At 44.8% G+C, this 23,549-nt stretch overlaps 1 protein-coding gene across 2 annotated transcripts in view; it reads left to right on the top strand.

Moving 5' to 3' along the window:
- The first annotated feature begins 228 nt into the window (after positions 1–228).
- Positions 229–23,549, top strand: part of UCK2 (uridine-cytidine kinase 2) — a 69,463-nt gene continuing 46,142 nt past the window's right edge. Inside the window, exon 1 of one of the 2 annotated variants that reach the window (XM_060091322.1) lies at positions 229–603. In XM_060091322.1, the coding sequence (XP_059947305.1) occupies positions 505–603 (99 nt within the window). In that variant the 5' untranslated portion in view covers positions 229–504. Of the gene's footprint in view, positions 604–702; positions 889–23,549 lie in introns of those variants that run through there. The other variant, XM_060091321.1, reaches the window with a different exon arrangement.

The raw sequence follows: 23,549 nt of genomic DNA, 5'->3' as shown, positions 1-23,549 counted from the left end.
TGTCCTTTTAGCTTTTTATCCCTTTTGAAATAGGTGGGAGCATACCCAATTAAAACGCAGAAGGCTCCTTTCTTTTCCCTTGGTCCCGCCGCAGGTCGGAAAGGGTTAACCAGGCGGGCTGGGAGAAGGGTCGGGCTCACACCTTTCCCAGAGACCCCAGGCGGCGGCGGCGGCGGGGCCCGGGAGGGGCGGAGGCTGGGGCAGACGCCTCGCTGCCGCTGCCTCGGCGAATAGCAGTGCGCTGTCCGCCCGGATTGGAGCAGCAGCATCACGCTGACCTCTGCCTGGGATGTAAACCGGGGCGGCCGCAGCGGGCAGAGGAAGGCTCTCGGCGCCTCCAGGAAAGCCAGCTCCAGCACCGGGATCCGAGCGGTGCGCAGGGAGCCGCGTCAGCCTCGACCTGGGCAGCGCCCAGCGGAGGCTGCGGGAAGCGGAGGGAGCCCGGCGCGGGCGGGGAGCGTGCGTCCGTTCGCACAGGCAGCGGGAGGAGGGGCGGCGCGAGCCATGGCCGGGGACAGCGAGCAGACCCTGCAGAACCATCAGCAGCCCAACGGCGGCGAGCCCTTCCTGATCGGCGTTAGCGGGGGCACGGCCAGCGGCAAGGTACGGCGGGGTCCCGGGGCCGCGCTCTCTCCTCCTCCCCACCTCTCCCCACCCCGGCCCGGGCCCGGCGGCGCCGCATGTGGCCGGCGGCCGTGGGCCATGTCAGTTCCTGCAGCCACCGCGTGGCCCGCGCGCCTCCGCTGCTGGCCGCGCTCCAGTGCAGAGTCTTCCCCGCGCAGACTCCGGGCGCCGCGGCAGGGGATGGGCGGCCGGGGACTCGGGCCATCTGAGGTTCCAGGGGTACTCCGGCCACCGATCACAGGGCTGGCACGCTCCCCGGCGGCGGTAATTCGTGGCCGGGGTCCTATGGGGGAGGGGCAGAGAAAGCGGATGCTTATTGTTTTGCAAGTCCGTCGTGGGGGGAGAGGGCTTTAAGCGGGGTCCTCTACGAACCCCCAGTACACCCGTCTTCCCTCGGCCTGGCGTTGATGTGCTCTCCCGGCGACGCAACCCCGGTGCCAGGGGCGGAGCGAGCCGGGTAGCCCGACCGGGAGGGCTGCGAGAACGTGCGAGGTGGCGTCCCGGGGAAGGGGAGCCCCACTTGGGCTGGACGCCGGTGCCGGGGACTGCAGAGGTTTTCGGGTAAAATCCTGAGAGCCAAATAGGCGAGGTGACATCAGTGAAATGATCATAGTCGGGGCTTCTCTTTTTTGGGGGTTTTAAGAGGAAACGCGGTCGGCTTCAATGAGAAAGTTGTGCTGGCCGCATGCTCTTAGATGTCTGGGGCCGTACGCGTCTTGCATCCGCGGAAGGGGCTCGTTCTCTGGGTGTCTGACTCCTCTAGGAGCCTGCTTTCTTTGTTTTTTCAGCAAGGCAAGGAGAGACTAGGGATATGCTTTTCTAGCTTTGCCCGCGGCTTTTTCTGCAGGTGGAGAAGGGTGGAGTCCTCTCAGATGTTTTTCTTTGCTCCCCTGCCTTTAAGATGTGGCTACTTGTTTACCCTACTGTTTAACAAGTTCATTTGGTGTCCGGGCTCCTCAAGGGGAGCCTGCGAGAAATAGGTGCTGCGCGCTGGGTTTGGCGAGGTGGGATGATGCCTCCTAGGGTCAGGGAGAGCGGAGCAGGAAGGCTGGTTGGCGCCATGAGAAGCGAGCCACGAGGTTTTTGCTCCGGAGCTGACTCTGCCGTAGCCCCTCCTCCATTTTGGTTTTACATTTTCCCCTCCAGGTCTGGACTACTTTGGCGCACGGGGTCCAGGCACGGCAGCTGGCGCTATGGAACTTCTTTATTGATTAGTTAATCTCGACTGTAGCTCCCAGGGCTTGGGATCTGCCTGCTTTATGTCCCAGAAGTTTATGTTGAATTTGCCCCTGGTTGAATGCCTTTTTTAATTTTTAAAAATTTTACATGTTTTTTATTGGAACTATTACTAGTAAGTCAAAGCAAAACCAGGATGCCAGCTCTTTTAGGAAATGTACCTGTTATATTAGAATTTTCTCAGTCCCCCTCCACACACACACCCCCGCCCTTTCCATAGTATATTCGTGTTATCTGGGACCTTTTTTGTTGTTGATGGCCGTATTCAAAGCGCTCCTAGCACGATGCCTGGCACATAGTTGGACCCAAATATTAACTTGAGATCCAGCCCTCCTAGGGGGAAGGAGACCGAAACTGGCAGATGAGTGTAGCATTTAGAAACAAAATGACCTTGGTAATCTAAATAATTTAGTCACTACAGAGGTGGAAACTAAGATCCTAAAAGGTGAACTAACTCGCTTCTTATTCTTGTGTGTTCCTCAATCATCATTTTTCTCAGTGGATAATCAGTATAAATGTGTTATTTCGGTAACGTGTCAAGTAGGAGCGAAGAATGAGCCATTAAGGGAACTCTTAACTCTGCTGTCCCTATTTCTCATCAAGGAGGAAGATACTCCTAAGAAAGGCTCTATTTTCATGCAGTTTTTAAAGCATGTTGTATCTTTTAGGCATTAACAAATACTTTGTCATTGTAAGATTTTATAATTTTTTTGTTACTAAAAAAAGTCCAAAGGAGCATTGGACTTCAAAAATTCTTTACTGCAGTCAGTTTGCTGCAATTATGTCTTGATTCTTTAGTCCAGTCCCTAGTGCCTTTTCTCCAAGGAATTTGAAGTTTTTGTTTTTGTTTTTGTTTTAAAGGATGGTCAGCATTAACAAACTGGACCTCCTTTGGAAGCCTCAAGTCTGAACATTGTGGTACAGGAGGGCCTGGAAGCAAAGTCGATACTCTTCCCCCTGCATATTTGCTCTGTGCCTGTTAAAGGAATTTGGGAGAAGGCAAAGGGCCCAAGGACATCAATAAAAAAGGACAGTTTTAGAGCTAGAAGGAACCCCAGAGGCCCTGGAGTCCAACACTTCATCTCATCACTTACGGATGAGAAAAATAATGAATTCAGATCATATATTCGTCCCAGCTATTGGCCTTGTTTAAGAAGAATTGACTAAGGCATGCCCAGAGAACACAAGTTTACACCTTCAACCTGGAAAGGGGCTACTTGGAAATGGCTACAGAATGGTTTCAGAGGTACTTGACCCAAAAGGAAATGGAAATGCAGGTTGCTCTGTACTCAGGGGCCTGGCAATATAGATCTTGATTGCTTTCTCCCCTCCTTTATAAGAGAAAACAACTCCCTGTTCAGCTTCTCTTGAGAGCTCTAATTTGTCTCAAAGTTGTTGCTGCCCTGCGTTAACAAGTATTTTATCTTAGCCTAAATTATTTTGGTTGTAGAAGGCAAAAATAGCGATTGTGGTCCATATATTACATTTTTTTTGTTTGTTTTGGCCATGCCACACAGCATGTGGGATCTTAGTTCCCCCACCAGGGATCGAACGCACACCCCTGCATTGGAAGCGCAGGGTCTTAACCACTGGACCGCCAGGGAAGTCCCATACATCGCATTAAAGTTTGTTTTATACATAAAGATTAATTAGAACTCTAGAGTAAGCTTTGCTAGGCTGACATGGCAAATCATTGTTAAAAACATCTTAAAATTGTAGTGGGTTGAGAAAGTAATTCTGATCTATGTTAAAAATCACATTCTCGTATTTCCTCCTAAAGGACAGGTCTAGAGAGAGCAAGAAGTAACACTGGATGGGGAAAAAAAAACAGTTTAAACTTCTTTACCTGAATATATATCCATGACTTTAGGTGCCATTCCCTCTCCTTTTTACTTTTGCTGTTTACTGCGCTGTGACTTCTTCGCCAATTAAAATAGCTTCTCAGTCTGCACTGCCATCAGAGTGGTCTTCCTTAGTGTAGCTCTGACTGTGTCATTCTCCTTTTTGGGAACCTTGGATGCCTCTCCATTGCCCAGGCTATAGGTCAGATATTTCAGCACAGTGAACATCCCCCTGGCCCCCAAATGTGGTCCCTGACTATTTATTTATTTACTTAAAAATTTTTTTAAAATAAATTTATTTATTTATTTATCTGTGGCTGTGTTGGGTCTTCCTTGCTGCGCGTGGGCTTTCTTTAGTTGCAGCGAGCGGGGTCTACTCTTTGTTGCAGTGTGTCAGGTTCTCATTGCGGTGGCTTCTCTTGTTGCAGAGCACAGGCTGTAGGCGCGCAGGCTTCAGTAGTTGTGGCTCGCGGGCTGACAGAGCACAGGCTCAGTAGTTGTGACGCATGGGTTTAGTTGCTCCGCGGCATGTGGGATCTTCCCGGACCAGGGCTCAAATCCCGTGTCCCCTGCATTGGCAGGCAGATTTCTAACCACTGCGCCACCAGGGAAGTTCCACCAGACTATTTTTCCACTCTTGTCCCCCTTCCCCACACCCAAATGCACACACACACATCTGTGGAACTGCTTTCATTTATAATTTTGCTCCTGGTCTTCTCTCTGGAATGGCCTCTAATCCTTTCAAGGTTTCAGTTTTGTTAATACTTCCCCCAGGGAACTTTGTTATCCATTTTCTTAATCAGAATTATTTTTTGTCTCTAATGCTTCCATAGTTTCACTACATTTTGCCTAGTGCTGGGGTTATTTGTTGACTGCTTCCCCCGCTATAGTAAAAGTTCTGTAAGAGCGTCTCATTTATTTCTGCCTTAATGCCCATTACAGTGTTTGATACAGCGTTTGTTGAACTGAGTTAGGCAGACCATCATTTGTAATTATCCTTTTATTCTTTTAATTCATAAGACTATTTGAATTAGGCCTTGAAGCCACAGTTGAAACCATATTTAACTGTGCTATTCGTGTTGCAGTGACTAGGCAGTAAAAAACCCCCCTGAACCCTAATACTGTACATTGGTATTGCTTATTCAGAGCCTAGCATTTAATTAGTATGTACTAAATGAATATTTGTTGAATGTCATTGTGAAGCATACTGTATTAAGAGGAAGTCAGGTTATAAGGAAATATGAGAGAAAGTCTTTGTCAGTATTTTATAGTTACAAGCTGCTTAAACAGCTCATCAAGCCAATTTATCATTAAAGCATTTCCTTATCTCTTCCTTTTGAAGTGGGGCAGGTGGCTTCCCCATTGATGGATAACACTGGAAGGTGTTAGGAGAATTTTTGACTTGCCTGAGGTCATGTAGCTAGTAAGTGATAGAACTTGGATTGGAATCCAGGTTTTTCCTTTACTAAATCTATGCCTGTTTTGAACTTTCTCCACAAGCAGGGACCAGCCCTCGGACGTATTTTGAGGGAGGTCAGTCGGACAGTGTATGAATAATACAGACCAAGACAGAACATTGCCGTCCCCTCAGAGGTGGGGGCCGTCACCTCAGCTCGGCCTGACCATGAGTCAGCATCTGCTTTTGGAGCGCTCTGGAATGCTCCCTGGACCTCCGGCTCCGACTCCCATTGCTGGGCTCCTGGAACCTCGGCAGCCATCCCCATCCGGCCAGATCACTCATCCCGCACCCTCCCTCCATCAGGTGCTCCCAAAACCACGGGACTGCTTTGGTTCTTTTGCTGTTTTTTTTCGGAGCATTGTCTGCTTTGTACTGCCTCAAGCTGCTGCCTGGGAGTCTGACGTGATCTGGCCCTGCTGACCTCCTGCCACTCTCCCCTTTGCTCTCGATTCCAGCCACATCCCAGCTTGGCCCATCATGCTTCCCCCCTGCCCAGGGCTCTTCACACTTGCTGTTTGCTCTGCCTGAAATTCCCCTCTTGTTCCCTGTGCCAGTGCCTAGCACACGCCTGCTAGAATGAAGCCCAAGCGGCAGGTCTTGCTGCTGCTGCCTTTCCTCAGCTGCTGCCTCATTTCTTTTTTTTTTTTTTTTGCGGTACGCGGGCCTCTCCCGTTGCGGAGCACAGGCTCCAGACGCGCAGGCTCAGCGGCCACTGCTCACGGGCCCAGCCGCCCCGCGGCATGTGGGATCCTCCCGGACCGGGGCACGAACCCGTGTCTCCTGCATCGGCAGGCGGACTCTCAACCCCTGCGCCACCAGGGAAGCCCCTGCCTCATTTCTTGTTGGAAAGTCTTTGAAGTGTGTTTCTGATGCACACTGTCTGTGGTCACCTAACTCCAGCTCACTGTACCTATAGCATTTGCTTAGGTCTTCTGCCTGATACTATTTCTTTCTTATTTTTTTTAATCATTCCCACCCACAGTGTAGGAGGGTTCCCTTTTCTTCAGCATTTGTTGTTTGTAGACTTTTTGATGATGGCCATTCTGACCAATGTGAGGTGTGATACCTCATTGTAGTTTTGATGTACATTTCTCTAATAATTAGTGACGTTGAGCATCTTTTCATGTGCCTGTTGGCTATCGGTAAGTCTTCTTTGGAGAAACGTCTATTTAGGTTTTCTGCCCATGTTTTGATTTTTTTTTTTTATATTGAGCTGTATGAGCTGTTTATATAATTTTAGAAATGAATCCCTTGTCAGTTGCATCATCTGCAAATATTTTCTCCCATTCTGTAGGTTGTCTTTTCTTTTTTCTTAAAATTATCTTTTGAGTTATGTTGCTTTATTTATATAGATATATATTTATTTATTTATTTTAAATTTAAATTTTATTTATTTTTGGCTGCATTGTGTCTTCGTTGCTGTGCGCGGGCTTTCTCTAGGTGTGGCGAGCGGGGGCTACTCTTGGTTGGGTGCGCAGGCTTCTCATTGCGGTGGCTTCTCTTGTTGCAGAGCATGGGCTCTAGGCACACGGGCTTCAGTAGTTGTGGCATGCGGGCTTCAGTAGTTGTGGTTCGCGGGTTTTAGGGTGCAGGCTCAGCAGTTGTGACGCACGGGCTTAGTTGCTCCGCGGCATGTGGGATCTTCCTGGACCAGGGCTCGAACCCGTGTCACCTGCATTGGCAGGGGGATTCTTATCCACTGCACCACCAGGGAAGTCCTGGAGGTTGTCTTTTCATTGATATTATTTCTTTGTTGAGTCTTGCTCTCATGAGGTCCTGTGATGGAGACAGGTTGTGTTTGGGAATTTCATGGCTGAAGACCTGACCTTTTTTGCTAGTGGGATCTGAGATGGTGCTGTTGGAATTGCTTAAGATTTCTAAGGTCTTTTAGATGTGTGTCTCAATTTTTTAAATCAATCAAGACGTTTGAATGTATATTCTGTGTGTGTGTGTGTGTGTGTGTGTTTATGTGCTTTCTTGTCCATTAAACTTTTTATCATTAAACCAATTTATCATTAAAGCATTTGATCATCTTGTTATTGTAATGTGTCATGTATCTGAATATGCAAATTATGTAAGTATAATCAATATAATTAAAAACAAAAATAGGGATTATGAAAGGATAAGAAAAATGACATCAACACTTAAAAATTGTGGTTTCTTTAGCAGTATAAAGACTTTTGGTTCTTACTGAATGTTTTATTTTTAAAAATCTTATTTCAAATGTGGTGATTCATGAATCTTGGATGATCTTGGTGATATTACTCTTAGTGATAATATAAGGCTGAAAATTTGGTTCTAAGTTAAGTATCATGAATCTTGATTTCATGACTGTATTTAAAAAAGTTATTCCCCCAAATGATCCAAGTACAAGAAACTCATCCTTTGCAGTATTTATAAAATCATGAGAGTCCCATCCCCCAATTATGCAGCTAGAAAATTTTCATCTTCATTGTTGTCCATCAGCTGTTTTTGCAAACCAAGATGCTCCATTTAATGTTTTCTTTTTTGCTGTTGTTTTTTTTATACAGCAGGTTCTTATTAGTTATCCATTTTATATTAGTGTATATGTCAATCCCAGTCTCCCAATTCATCACACCGCCACCATCCCGTGTGATCCCACATTTCATTTTGGTGGAGCATTCATTTTCACAATAATAGTGACAGAAGATTCTACCACTTGCTTTTTGTATGACTTGTGGCACATTATTGTAGAGCTTTTGTAAGGTAAGAATTTTGCCTGGTACATACATGGTAGAAGCATAAGAATTCTGTGTGTGTGTTGTTGAAGTTGAGTTGTGCTTCTTTATTGCTTTAATCAGGCTGGAAGTATGCTGTCTGGTCTGATATCCATACCTCCCTTCCCCTCAGCTGAAGAGCTGTTTTGTCATATCTCAGCAAACATCCTCTGTTTGTTTGCCTGTCCTGTAGGAAGTCCAGAGTTCTGCAGTTGTCTGTAGGATTGCCTCCTCCCGCATGGTGGAGGATGAGCTCTGTCTCTCTGCAGGTTGGTAGTCTCTCTCAGGCTCTACACAGAGCTTGTAGTAGAATGGGATGCTAAGGGTGCTGACCTGTGATTTTGGACCATGGTCTTTAAACATGTTTGCATCCATTTCTGCTAAGAGAATTTTGGAGAATTCTTTATCCCTGTCACATGGTTTTGACATCAGTTTTTTTCATCACATGAGTAAAGAGTAGCAAAATATGCAATTTCTGATATATTGTAAATGTTGACTTTTTTTTAATGTTGACGTTTTAAAATAATTGTTTCCTCCTCTTAAATGTGTTCTAAATACTGTAATAATTTGACCTATCACCATCCATTTAAGAAATACATGAATAAGCTCTTCATTGAATCAGAAATGTTAATTTTTCATTTTGTTCTCCTTGAAATCTTATTTCAATTCCACTTCCTCCACAAAATGTTAATTTATTTTTATGCTTGAAAATTTTTTATCGATCACTCTGTCATCCTTCTGCAACAAAAATATGTACGTACATTGGAATTATCTTCATTTCCTGTTCTCATAAGTCTCTTCAGTGTTAATTTCCTTTGGATTGCATCAGTATAGTTATTAGCATAAATTAATCAGATCAAGTACATATACATTTTGGTAAGTAATTAGACACAAAAGGTAGAATTATGACGGAAAGCAACATGATGAGACAGGTGGAGCTCCCCCACCCAATTACTTCATGTATTGGGGGATGATTCCTACTTAATGCTAGAATAAGATTTTTTGCTTGTTTAGATGTAAATTTTGAGAAACCTTGTTGACGTAAGTAGATGGGAATGGAAGAACTTTTGTTATATCAAGGTCACCCAGTTTTCATCTTTCTATTTATATGTCAGAACCTGATGTGTATTTATGAATCAGCCAGCTTGCCACTCACCTCCCTTTAATTTTGTTGAAAGCAGAAAACTGGAAACCTTCAGAATTGTAAAACCATTTGTTACCCACTCATTGGGTCATTCACTTTTTAGCATCGGCACTAGTATTTCAAATCAGTGTATGGCCACTGATTTAGGAAACTTGCATTCCGGTCCCACTTTGCCAGTTACTTATTAGGTATATTCATCTATAGAAGAGGGTCCTTTCAGCTCTTAGCGTTTCACAATTCCACAGCTTGCCTTGAGTATCCTATAATTGTTTTCTCACTACCGGTCACACAGATCAAGTACTTTTCCAATGTTCAACTCAAAACCTCTATGACGCAGTTGGCATTTGTAATCTTTTGGTGGGGTTCTGGGGCGCTGTCATCTCTTGGCCCTTGCCAGCATCCACCTGAACTGGATTTCTCATAGGTCCTGGGGCCCTGTGTGCTTCCTCTCACAGACAGATGTTGCTTCTTTTCCCTAGAGTTCCTTCCTCCCTGCATCCTCCTTCTTTTTCCTTACCCGGATAGCCCCTGCTCATCTTTCGGTTGGTGTCTCTGTCTCCTAGGCAGTCCTCCTAGGCTGCCATGATTGAGTGTCCCTCTGCTGTGCTGCTAAAGTGTCCTACCAGACCTCCGTTGTAGAAGTCTCCCCCACCCAGGGCGGTCCTTGCTTCTTTAGTCTGTCTTCCTCTCTAGACAGAGCTGTCAGCATCCGGGACTATGTTTACCTCACTGTTGCCTGAGTGAGGCTCACACATGGGCTAAAAACAGTCTATGTGAGTTCTCAATAAGTGTTTGTTAAATAACCAAACATTAAGGACTCTTCTCTAACTCCCTGACATCTTCACTTAGATGTATAACAGGAATCTCAATACGTCCAATACTTAAGTCCTGTGCTTCCCTCAAATGTGCTCAACCTGCAGCCTTCCCCATCTCAGTTGGTGACATTTTCAGCCTTCTAGTTGCTCAGGCCTAAGACTTTGGAGCCACTCTTGACTCCTCTTGTGTTCACTTGTATCCAATCCATTAAGGAATCTTGTTGACCCTGCCTCCTTACCTACATGTCCACAATCTGACCACTTTTCATTTCCACTGCTTCCACTCTGGTCCAAGCCACCAGCATCTCTCAGCTGGGTCATTGCAGTAGAATCCTGACTCATCTCCCTGATCTACTCTTGTCTTCCTTCTATACTCTGTTCTCATCGTAGCAGCCAGAGTGATTCTGTTAAAATGAAGGAAGGTTGGATAGCAGTTTCCCTGCTTCTGCTCACAACCTTGCAGTAGCTTCCCATTTTACTCTCAATAAAAGCCAAAGTCCTTTCAAAGATCCACAGGGTCTTACAAATGGGCCTTTGCATTGGCTGTTCATTCTGCGGGGACAGCACTTCCTTCAGACATCTGAAGAGTTAACTCTCTCACCTCCTTGGTCACCTTATTTAGAATTGCACCCAGTAGGCACTCAAATATTTGTTGAATCAATGGATGAAGAGTGCATTATTTCCTTGCTCAGTTATCCCTTCTAATACTAGTTTTCAGCACTTTAACCCAGTTGCTTTGGCTGTTGCTGGGAGATCACTGTCCCTTTGCTGGTCACATTTGTACTTCCTCTTGGACATCACTTCACCAGGATAGGATCGTGGGCACATTGCCAACCACAGAGCTCGGCGTCAGTGTACATTCTAGATGGCTTAGGTACCTGTTTAATGGCGCATTTAAAAAATATATAATGAACTTTAATATCTTGCTGTCAGATTCATATTAGGGATGCCGCCTAATTTTGTTTAATGAAATGCTTGTTGATATGAGCTAGATTTTTACTTTAACTCAAGAAATGCTAGAAGAGTAGATCTTTTAAACCAAAACGATTATCTTCTCTTAGAGGAAGGTAGATGCATCATCTTTTGAGAAAAACTATCTCTGCTTTGGGCAGCTTGCATTCCTCTGAATATAGGCCTTTCATAACATGGATTGGAGTTGCAGAAGTGCTGAGCAGAGCCATAGGGTGGGAAAACATGGTAGCTTTTTAGGTTCTTTTGCGTTTAGTGTGGCTTGTAGGCAACAGAGTATGTCCTTACTGAATTAGAGAGATTTGACATGACAGACACTGTCCGAAGCTATGTGTGTAATTTTGTATTGTCCCGTTGGGGTTATTAGTGTTCTTCCTTTCATCGACACAGATGAGACATAATTATATGTATTACAAACTTTAGTTTCTGCTGTAAAACAGCAGTGTTAAGATCTGAGATGCTACTATTTAAAATGTTTGCTTTTTTTTCGACAAAAGAAATGCAGATACTTTGTAAACTGAAACAGGGTCTTCACTGCTCTAGTAAATTTATGATAGGACTGATAATAAGTAGTTCTGCTCAGGAATAGAACTTGGAACCCAGGGCAAATACCCAGGAGCCATGGGTAGCCTGCCTCATCTGTGCAGCTCATGAGTTATCACCTCTGCCAACAGGTGCATTGGAATCAGCCTGGCATTTATCAAAGCAGCTGTGGTATGACTGCCCTTTGTCTCAGTGGAAGGTTTCTTTTTGGGTTTTTGTTTTGTTTTGTTTTGTTTTGGCTGTGTTGGGTCTTCGTTGCTGCGCAGGGTCTTTCTCTAGGTGCAGCGGGTGGGGGCTACTCTTCCTTGTAGTGCACGGGCTTCTCATTGCGGTGGCTTCTCTTGTTCCAGAGCACGGGCTCTAGGCGCAAAGGCTTCAGTAGTTGCAGCACATAGGCTCAGTAGTTGCAGCATGTGTGCCCTAGAGCACACGGGCTTCACTAGTTGTGACATGTGGGCTCCGTGGTTGTGGCTCATGGGCTGTAGAGCGCAGGCTCAGTAGTTGCGGCGCACGGGCTTAGTTGCTCCGCGGCATGTGAGATCTTCCCGGACTAGGGATCAAACCCGTGTCCCCTGCATTGGCGGGCAGATTCTTAACCACTGCACCAACAGGAAAGTCCCAGTGGAGGGTTTCTGAGGACCTGTTTCTGTTGCATGGTGTATTGGTTGTCTGCGCAAACTTTCTCCAGAATTTCTCCAGTAGTTGAGTTTGGTGAGGAGATTGGTTAAGAGCCCTGCTGTTTCAGGTGGGCTGCATTCCTTGGGGACCTGTTGATTTTTCTAATGAGATAAAACATGCGTTAAAAATTTATTTTATTTTATTTTATTGAAGTACAGTTGATTCACAATGTTGTGTTAATTTCTGCTGTACAGCAAAGTGATTCAGTTATACATATATATACATCCTTTTTCATATTGTTTTCCGTTATGGTTTATCACAGGATATTGAATAGATTTCCCTGTGCTATACAGTCAGACCTTGTTGTTTATTCATTCTATATATAATAGTTTGCATCTGCTGATCTCAACCTCCCAATCTGTCCTTCCCCCCACCCTCCTTGGCAACCACAGGTCTATTCTCTGTGTCTTTGAGTCTGTTTCTGTTTCATAGATAAGTTCATTTGTGTCATATTTTAGATTCCACATGTAAGTGATATCATATGGTATTTGTCTTTGTCTGACTTCACTTAGCATGATAATCTCTAGGTCCATCCATGTTGCTGCAAATGGCATCATTTCATTCTTTTTCATGGATGAGTAGTATTCCATTGTATGTTCGTACCACATCTTCTTTATCCATTCATATGTCGATAGACATTTAGGTTGTAAAACATGCTATTTTAATTAGTCAGTGGTTTCATTTTCCTCTACCCCCCTTGTAGAGAAAGTAATTTTTTAAATATTTACTTATTAATTAATTTATTTTGGTTGTGCTGGGTCTTAGTTGCGGCTCCTTAGTTGCCACACATGGACTCCTTAGCTGTGGCATGCATGTGGGATCTAGTTCGCTGGCCAGGACCAGGCCCCCTGCATTGGGAGCATGCACCACCAGGGAAGTCCTGAGAAAGTAAACCTCTGAAAGCATAAGTAGCAGACGACAGAGTGACACATAGCAGTTGAATAAGGGGCAGTGAGTACTCTTCTGAAGGCATTGCAGGCAGAGCCCTCCTTGTCTGACTCTGGAGGACACAAGCTAGAGGCTGTCCTGGATTGACCATTTGGGTTCTGGAGGGACACGATCACGGGACGTCATGCTGGAAGTGGAAAAGCTTGTGTTTTGTACATCTGAGAAGAGCTAATCCCCAGCCTGCCATGAGGCTCCTTTTGCAGGTCTTTGTGGGGTTCAAGGTCTTGGTGTGATAGAATCAAAGCTTTTTGATGTCTCTCCTTGCAGCAGGGATTGCAGTAGATCTCCAGGAGGTCCAGACAGCTCAACGGGCTTTGGAGTCAGTGTGCTTGTGTTAACGTCCCAGTTCCACCACTCTTCATCTGTTTCTTCTGAACCCCTTTCTCCATCTGTGGAAAGGAGATCATGTCTCGTTTGGAGAGTTGCTAGGATTTCATGAGAAGGAGCAGAAATACATACATCGCAGGGAGTCTACAGGGGACCTGTTTGCCTGCACCGTGGTTCCTGCTCTGCAGCAGCCATGCTGTCACTGCAGGCTCTTTGGCCATCCTGCTGACACTTCTGACCAGCACGGCTCCCTGAGCACATGAGCCTGGCGCTGTCCAGGCGTTGCAGTGTTGATAGTGATGAGGACCCATTAGGGCATTGTGATTCCCACTTGCTAACCGTCATACTGTCTCCTTGAGGCCATGGCCTGTCCTCTTTGCTGATAAGGCCATGACTAGTCAGATGTTGACTTCTCAGTGTTCTTTTTCTCATCTCCAACTTGCTGGAGGCCTTAGCGATCCTGTTCTGTAGCTGTTAAGATGGACTTGTTTTATAAAGTGTAGTTATGGGGGGAAAAAGCAATTAATTAACATTCCTTTTTTTTTTTTTTTTTTTTTTGGTTGTGCCACGTGGCTTGTGGGAACTTAGTTCCCTGACCAGGGATCAAACCTGCGCCCCCTGAAATAGAAGCATGGAGTCCTAACTGCTGGACTGCCCACCAGGGAATTCCCTAACATTACTTTCTTAAAAAAAAAAAAAAAAAAAAAAAAAACCCTTTTAATTAAAAATAGAACATACAGGAATGGGTGTAAATTACAAGTGTGTGGTTCAGTGAATTAATCACAGTGACTGCACCTGTGTAGGTACTCGCCCAAGTTAAGAAATATACTGTGACCAGCATCACTGCAAGTCCCTTGCCATCAGTACCCTCCTCTCAATTGTCTCTTGATTGTCTGCTAGATGCGAAGCAGTGTTTCATAGCCGTAGAGTTACCATGTATGACTTGTGGGACTCTAGGAACTTGGTCTTGTATAGGAGATACATACATATGAAAATAAAGCCACTGAAGCTTTCACCCTTGTCTGCCTCTGAGAGAAAAGGTCGTGTCTTCCATTCATTGGTTCATTCTGTAAATATTTATTGATTTCTGACAAAGTGCCAGACACGCTGTTAAGTACTGGGACTACAACAATGATTAGATAAGGCCCTGACCTCATGGAGCTCACATGTCTAGGTCTGACTCACGGGTGCTAACCTACTACCCAACCACGTGGCAGGTGTTTAATAAATGTCTTCCAAACCCAACTAAATATAATCCCTTAACTCTTCTCCTATGGCATTTACCCTTTTGTAGTACTGTGCTCAGCTGTTAGACCTCTGACTTTTTTCCCCCGTATTTTAAAACATTTTTATTTATTTATTTTTGAGATATAGTTGACTTATGGTATTATATTAGTTCAGGTGTACAATATAGCAATTCAAAATTTTTGTAGATTATACTCCATTTATAGTTACTGTAAAATATTGGCTATAATCCCTGTGCTGTACAATATATCCTCGAAGCTCATTTATTCTATTCATAGCAGTTGGTACCTCTTAATCCTCTACCCCTATCTTAGCCCTCCCCGCTTCCCTCTCCCCACTGGTAACCACTAGTTTGTTCTCTATGTCTGTGAGTTGGGTTTTTGTTGTTGTTGTTGTTGTTGTTATATTCACTAGTTTGTCTTATTTTTTAGATTCGACATATAAGTGATAACATACAGTACTTGTCTTTCTCTGACTTATTTCACTAAGCATGATACCCTCCAGGTCCATCCAAGACCTCTGACTTCCAGACTCCAGGATCCTGGAATGCAGGTTGTCCATCTTTGTATTCCTAGTCGCTTGCATAGGAAGGACTTCGGTCTGATTATTGAAGGTGTGACAAGTGCCAAGTAAATGGTACAGTCAGCAAGTGTTGTCAGAAGTTAAGAGGAGTTGGAGAATGTTAATGGCTATGGTAAAGCTTTTCTTGCTAAAGTCACCAATAATCACCTAGTCCCTAAGGCCCGTTAAAGCTGTTGATTCCTTAGTTTACTTTTCTGTAACAATTGACAATGACCAATTCCTCTGACGAAAATTTCTTTTTTTAATTAATTTATTTTTTTTTACTTTTGGCTGCGATGGGTCTTTGTTGCTGCACGCAGGCTTTCTCTAGTTGCCGCGAGCGGGGGCTGCTCTTGGTTGCGGTGAGCAGGCTTATCACTGATTGAGGTGGCTTGTCTTGTTGCAGAGCACGGGCCCTAGGCGTGTGGGCTCAGTAGTCGTGGCTCCCGGGCTCTAGAGCGCAGGCTCAGTAGTTGTGGCGCACCAGCATAGTTGCTCTGCGGCATGTGGGATCTTCCCAGACCAGGGCATGAACCCGTGTCCCCTGCATTGGCAGGCGGATTCTTAACCACTGCGCCACCAAGGAAGTCCCTGGGGAAAGTTTTTTGATTTCACCACTCTAGGCTGACTTTCTCCCCGTCTCATGGTTCTTCCACCTCTGAGGGTTTTTGCTGCCTGTGAATGTGTCATGCCTCAGAACCCCCTCCTTGGCTCACTGGTTTGTAACCTCTGCATACTCTGTATCCTCCATTTATTGGTGACTCCCAGGTGATTTCTTGCCCTGAGCCTGTTCCTGGGTTCCTTTCCCACTTATCCAGCTGTCTCCTGGGCATTGCCCTTTGATGTTCATGAACTAAGTTTATTCAGAACTAGACGCCTAGTCCCTAGTACCCAGTCTCAACTGCTTCCAGCCACAGGTGCTGCACCACCCGTATTTTCCCTCCGCACAAATGCACGGGAAAGAAACCTCAAGTCATCTCTCTCCAGCGCTCCTCCATCCTCCCACACCCTTCCTGGCTCCCGGGGTCCCACCAGTTCTACTTGCTGAATTTCCCTTGGAATTACCCCCACCCTCCCTCACCTGCATCCATTATTTCTTGCCTGGATAACTCTCCAGTGGCTGACTTCCCAGCTGCCAATCTGGACTTCTTTCAAGACATTCTCCACACTGTTGCTAGAGTGATCATGCCTGTCACTCCCCAAAAATGCTTTAGTGGCTCTTCTTTGCCTTCAGTCTTGTGGTCAGCATTGCCTCCCTCCTAAGCAATGGTTTAGTCTCTCCAGGCTTACTTCCTGTTTCTCCCCATACATACACGATGCCTGTCCTTTCCAACCCAGATGTCAGCTTCCAGTTCCCAGATCTTGGAGGGCTCACCTCCACAACTCTGGACGTGTGGCTGCTTCTTCTTCACATGTTGCCTCTCCCCTTTTGTCCGGTCCCTTCAAAGCCCTGGGAGGTGTTCTCTGGCTGTCCACTGTGCTCTGAATTGAGGTTCCCATCCTGTGTTCTCCTTCCTCTAGCACGCTGTTCGCTGTTTGCTTATTTTTCTTCCCAGCAGACTGAGTTTTAAGAGCAATGTCTTTCATCTCTACTATGCCTAGAATATCATAGGTATGAGGGTTTTCTTTGTTTTTGTTTTGTTTTGTTTTTTGCTTTTTGTTTTGCTACGAGTGTGGGATTGAGTTATGTATGGGTTCACCTGGATAAATTTTTTTTTCATTCTAACGTCAGAATTTGAGATCTGAAAAGTTCATCTCACATATATATAGTTCTTGGTTGGTGTGACACAGATGTTCATGGCAGTTGCTCTCTGCAGAGCTGAACATTAAACTAGTGTTGGTATGAAGTATACTAGCAGGAGGCACACTTGTTGATTTTTTAAAAAATAATTTATAGGCAGGCCTTTTTAAAAAAATTAATTAATTTTCGGCTGCATTGGGTCTTCATTGCTGCGTGCGGGCTTTCTCTAGTTGAGGTGAGCTGGGGGCTACTATTCGTTGTGGTGTGTGGGCTTCTCATTGCGGTGGCTTCTCTTGTTGCGGAGCACGGGCTCTAGGCATGTGGGCTCAGTAGTTGTGGCTCACAGGCTCTAGAGCACAGGCTCAGTAGTTGTGCACGGCCTTAATCACTCTGCGGCATGTGGGATCTTCCCAGACCAATTTATCGACCCCTTGTCCCCTGTATTGCCAGGTGGATTCTTAACCACTGCACCACCTGGGAAGTCCCACACTTGTTGATGTTGCATCTGGTTTACCCTCTGCCGTGCCTGTCATGTGTGTGTAGGTGTGTGAAAGGAGAGGAGCAGGCATGGGGATGGCAGATGGACTGGGCACTGATGTTTTAGAACATGGGACTAGTTCAGAAAACTTTGATCTCATGAATTTATAAACTGCTAGTTCATGTCAAAAGTTATTATAGGGCTTCCCAGGTGGCGCAGTGGTTGAGAGTCCGCCTTCCGATGCAGGGGAGACGGGTTCGTGCCCCAGTCCGGGAAGATCCCACATGCCGCAGAGCAGCTGGGCCCGTGAGCCATCGCTGCTGAGCCTGCGTGTCCGGAGCCTGTGCTCTGCAACGGGAGAGGCCACAACAGTGAGAGGCACGCGTACCGCAAAAAAAAAAAAAAAAAAAAAAGTTATTATACATGAGTGTGAAAAAAAAGTCAGCTTTAAATGAACCCTGTATTTATAGGAAAAACCATTGCTTTTCTATTGAGTTCCTAGGTAGATATTTCAATTTCAAGAAGTTGTTGGGTCACTGGTGTTTTGAGGGGTGGCACAGTCTTTTTTTTAATTATTTTATTTTATTTTTTTCCAGCCACGCCCCATGGCTTGCAGGATCTTAGTTCCCTGACCAGGGGTCAAACCCATGCCCCTTGCCATAAAAGCATGGAGTCCTAACCACTGGACTGCCAGGGAATTCCCTGACCGCCAGTGAATTGCCAGGCACAGTCTTCTAATTTATTAGAAAGTACAACTTTTATCATCTTCTGCCACTTCTTTTTTTTCTTAATCAGAAGTAACACATGCTCTTGTGAAACAGCAGCATGACATGTTGGAGTGCCTTCAGTCTCTCTATTCCACTGCCTTATTTTATTTTCCTTGCATCGCTTTCTGAAGTTATTTGTACGTACGTTGATTTTCTATTTCTTTTCAAAATACTTTTACAAATAATAGCTAATATTTTTCTTAGCACTGACTGTGTACTGTTCCAAGTGTTATATATTTATTAACTCCTTAAATCCTTCTAAGAACCCCGAGAGATACGTTACTGTAATTATCCCCGATTTCCAGATGAGGAGATTGTAGTACAGAGAAGTTAAGTAACTGTCTCAAGTCCGTAAGCACTATGAGGTAGTAATGGAATTTAAATCCAAGCAGTTTGGCCCCAGAGTCCAAAACCCCACTCTGTTCTGCTGAGTCTTAGTGTAAGCTGGATAGGACAGGTGGCTTGCTTCCTGCAGCTCCCCATGTGCTGCTCTGCCCTGGGTGTGTGGAATGAACATGAAATATACCAAGCAAAAAGTGGAAATGAAGTCCTCCTTCAGCACCCTTCTGCAGTACAATTTGGTTGGTTTCCTCAGAAAGCTTTTTTCAGTTACAAGCATACACTTATTCACAGATAAGAGTCCTTTTACATAAATGTTAACCCTCTTGGGAAACATTTCTTTTCCTCCTTGACTCCTTGGGGACATGTCCCTTGAGCTATGACATTATCTTAGCTGTGCAACAATGAACGGCACTGAAATTGTTTTATGTTACCTAAATGTCAGTCTTCTTGAGATTTGGGGAACATTTTAGCTTCATCAGCGATATCCTGGGGAGAGGGGTGCTCCTCCAGATGGCTGCTGCCATCTATTTTCTGTTGATTCTTACTAGAAGATGTCATCCCTGTAAAGAAAGTTAATGTTGCTAAATTCTAAGGATATACCTTATTAGGAGGTTTGAGCATCCTGGTTACTGACTGTGGTCTTTTCCTAGTTCCTCTAATTGTGCTGATGAGAAAAAAAAAAAAGACTGCTTAAAATTTTCTTTGTGTAATAACAGCCTTTTATAATAATGTTTGGGAAGTGGTTAAGTCATATCTTTCCTTCTTTTCCCCTCCAGTGAGAGCAGAGGCTTTCCCTGAAGGGCAGGGGCTCTTAGGTTAGCCTGGGGCCCTAGGATGGTGTTCCAGAAGGGCCATCAATTTCTTAAACTATGTAGAATCTTGTTAAGTGTGCACATTTTGCTGGAGGAGCTTTCCATCCCAGAATGGAGCATGAGGACACAAAGAGCCCTTTTTAATACGGGTATTAACCCACTCTCATTCTCAGGCTACAGTGGTCCTGGAGGCTGACTTGATTTAGAGATTGGAAATACTTTTTTCTAGTCTGAGGAAATGAGGTGGGTGTGAGTAAAACTCTAGAGAGGGCAGTTTGGACATTTCCTCATTAGGGCACAGAGGTTCTCACTAATTGAGGAGAATGTGTGGGCTCAGCCTGTATACAGGGGGCACCTGTTCAGATTAAATAAACATTTTGGTGTGACACCACCGCCATGTCCACTTTCATCCCCATCTGAGCCTTTTATCATGTAGTTTGGAAATAGCTCACACCCTCATATTTAACTGCCTGTTTTTATTTCCAAATGCTGCTGCTTTTGTGCAGGTACCTGATTAAAAATTTAAGCTGTATGTTATTACTTGGTAAAAGTTAAAAAAAATGTATTTGGTATAAAAAGACAAATAGTTCTGCCTTTGCTACTGCCTAGTGCAGTGGGCTTGAGGAAAGTTGCTTGCTGTGCCTCGTTTTCCTCATCTGTAAAATGGGTACCAAAATGTACCTCTCAAAAGAGGTGAAATAATACAGAGATGGCAGTTGAAATGTTACCTGGTATATAGTAAACAGCCACTAGACGTTGGCTTTTAGGAAGATGATGATGACAATAAGGATAGCTACCTCTGCAGAAAGGCTTATAATCCTAAATAAGGAGTCCTTTCTCCTTCACTCCATCCCATTTCCCAGGGACAAACACTTTCAATTCTTTGGATTATTTCACTATTTCCGAATTTCAGAAAATCACATTTTCACTGCTATTTTCTGATTTTTCCTCTCCCAATATTAAACATTCTTTATTAACTCCCTGTTGTAGATGATGAGGTTTTAACTAACACCTCTTCCCTGCATCTCCTCTTCTAATATAATTATATCAAGTTTCAGTTAGAGCGACATTTATGTATTTATTTATTTGTTTGTTTATTTATTTATTTATTCTTGTTAAAAAATAAATTTTCTTTTTTTAAAAATTTTTATTTATTGATTGATTGATTTTTGGCTGCATTGGGTCTTCGTTGCCGTGCGCAGGTTTTCTCTAGTTGCAGCGAGCGGGGTCTACGCTTCGTTGCGGTGCGTGGGCTTCTTATTGCTGTGGTTTCTCTAGTTGCGGAGCACGGGCTCTAGGCGCCGCAGGCTTCAGTAGTTGCAGCACGTGGGCTCAGTAGTTGTGGCTCACGGGTTCTAGAGCGCAGGCTTGGTATTTGTGGCACACAGGCTTAGCTGCTCCGCGGCATGTGGGATCTTCCCGGACCAGGGATCAAACCCATGTCCCCTGCATTGGCAGGTGGATTCTTAAGCACTGTGCCACCAGGGAAGTCCCATAAATTTTCTTTTTTATTAATTAATTTTTATTGGAGTATAGTTGATTTACAATATTGTGTTAGTTTCTGCTGTACAACAAAGTGAATCAGTTTTTTTTTTTTTTTTTTGCGGTATGCGGGCCTCTCACTGTTGTGGCCTCTCCCATTGCGGAGCACAGGCTCCGGACGCGCAGGCTCAGTGGCCATGGCTCACGGGCCCAGCTGCTCCGCGGCATGTGGGATCTTCCCGGACCGGGGCACGAACCCACGTCCCCTGCATTGGCAGGCGGACTTCGAACAACTGCGCCGCCAGGGAAGCCCCAGTTTTGGGTTTTGTTTTACATCTTTATTGGAGTATAATTGCTTTACGATGTTGTGTTAGTTTCTGCTGTATCAGTGAATCAGCTATATGTATACATATATCCCCATATCCCCTCCCTCTTGAGCCTCCCTCCCACCCTCCCTATCCCACCCCTCTAGGTGGTCACAAAGCACCGAGCTGATTCCCTGTGCTCTGCAGCTGCTTCCCACTAGCTATCTATTTTTCATTTGGTAGTGTATATATGCAGAGCGACATTTAGTGTTTTACATTATTATGATCATATAAACTTTGTTCATAGCTGCGTTGTGGGATAGTGTTGGGTGTTACTGAATATTTCAACTGCTATTTTGAATTGAAAAAAAAATGAAGGGGGTATTGTTGATTTGCTCTCAGTTATGAAGTTAAAGGTTGTCATGCGGTTGCTAACTGCTTAGATGTATTTTGTGACCCGCTGATTTTTCTCCTCGGCTGTTCAGTTTTACCTCATTCGTTCGTATAACCATACAGGAATCTTAGAATTGCTAGAGGTTGAATTTCTAGAAGAAACATCGGGCTTCAGATAGACCGGGAGTTTGGAGCAGACATGGATGTCTGTGAGTCTGTTAGCTTTTGGCACTAGCTGGCCTTCAGGTCCTTATCCTTAGGCTTCAGAAAATATGCCAGGTTTCAGGGAGGCACAAGGTGGGACTGCCTAGGTGGGTGTGGAACGAAATGAGCCCAATGTGGGAAAAGGCAAACTGCTAATATGATTATGAAAAGGAAATACAAATGACAGTAGGGAAGAGCAGAGTCTTCAAAGTGCGCTCAACAGAAGGACTAGGCAGATGCTCACAGATGGAATGTCAGTGTTGATTTACTTCCATAATACGCGGTACAGTTTACCCAGCCTGGGGGGAGGGGCGAAGATAAGGACAAAGGAGGAGTTGTGGTTTTGTGGGTCTCAAGTGTTTACCAACGAACCAGACAGGAGGTCAGGTGGTGCGGTGCCTCTGCTCTGAGAATCCTAACTGGAGACCAAACATTGTCTTTGTGTAGTTCATGGTGAAAGTGTGGGTTCTGGATTTGGGACAGGGGTTGGGGAAAACCAGACCCAAAGCAGAATTTCTCTCTGGAGCTGCAGTTAATGAAGTAGTCCTGAAGGGATCCTGGTCTGGGACTTGCTGGCCTCAGAGATGTAGCGGGAAAGGGGCAGGGCAGGGCCGGAGTGGGGGGAGGGTGGGGAGAGAGGAGGAAGCCGGTGCTCAGGTACTAATGATTGTTTTATACAGAATGATCAGATGCAGCATTGAGAGAGAAACACAAGATTAATTCCTGCTTAAGACAAAGTTCCTTTTCTCATCTTTGGCTCTAACCTTTTTTTTTTTTTTTTTTTTTTTTTTTTTTTTTTTTTTGCAGTATAATTGCTTTACAATGTTGTGTTAGTTTCTGCTGTACGACAAAGTGAATCAGCTATATGTATACAGATATCGCCTCCCTCTTGGCTCTTTTTGTGTAGTGGGTTAGTGACCAGTTTTGTAGGGTAATTGTAGTGAGGGTTTATACACACTGGAAAAGCGGGTTTTAGCTGGGAAAGCATGTCTCTTGGAGTGAGCAGCAGAGGGTTTTCTTGTTCACAGTACTTCTCCCTTTCTGTTCTTGGTGTGGTGCCTTCCTCCACATTTTTCATTCAGCCTTTACCAGGTTTTGCTGAATAGTTAACAGTAAGTCATAAGCCTCTGTAACTTGGTCATTTTCTGTATCAAGAAGGTATAATTACTAACACTCATTACTCAGAGAGATGGACTGGATTAGCAGGTAAGAGGTTTGACTGGGGTGACCCCGAAATGGTAAGGAATAGCCAGGAAAAGAACCCAAGATTGCTCCATATGCCGGAACAGACACCTTCTTTAGGTCTACGTTGAGGGGAACTGGATTAGCCAGCCTTGAAATTCTCTTCCAGGTCACATAGTCTGAATCTTGGGGAAGCTAAACACAAGATTCTTTTCCCTCTGTGATCTGTCTCATCTTTGGAGCTGACCTAGCACACCTGGGTATCTCTGAGATCCGGTTGTGGCCGTCAACCCCCAGGGGGAACATTGTGAAAGGTGCATTGTGCTGATGGTTCTTCTCTCTGGTTTATTCTTTTGTCTTCTGGCTTCATTCATAAGCACACAGATTCTCAGGCTCTTTCCTTTGTCTTAGTTTCCTTTTGAATGTTTGGAAGGAAGCTTTCATTTTGTGCCCCAGTTTTTTTTTTTTTTTTTTTTTTTAACTGGGTCTGGGTGAGGTTCTTAGGAGTGACATCAGTGCCCAGCGTGGATACCTGCTACCGTCTGGCTTAACTGGGACATTCTGAAAACTCCTGTTATAGAGCGATGAGAATCAAACTCAAGCCAGTACAGCTCTTGTTGTGACTTTGAGTCAAACATCTCTCAAGTATCAAAGCAAGGTCTCCCTCGCCAAGGCTCTTGTCCCCCAGGCTGTGCCCCTCTCAGGGCCCTGGCTC

Source organism: Mesoplodon densirostris, chromosome 2, assembly GCF_025265405.1.
Source record: "Mesoplodon densirostris isolate mMesDen1 chromosome 2, mMesDen1 primary haplotype, whole genome shotgun sequence".
NCBI lineage: Eukaryota > Metazoa > Chordata > Mammalia > Artiodactyla > Ziphiidae > Mesoplodon > Mesoplodon densirostris.
The sequence above is the reverse complement of the archived record's forward strand: the minus strand, read 5'-3'. Positions and strand labels throughout refer to the sequence as shown.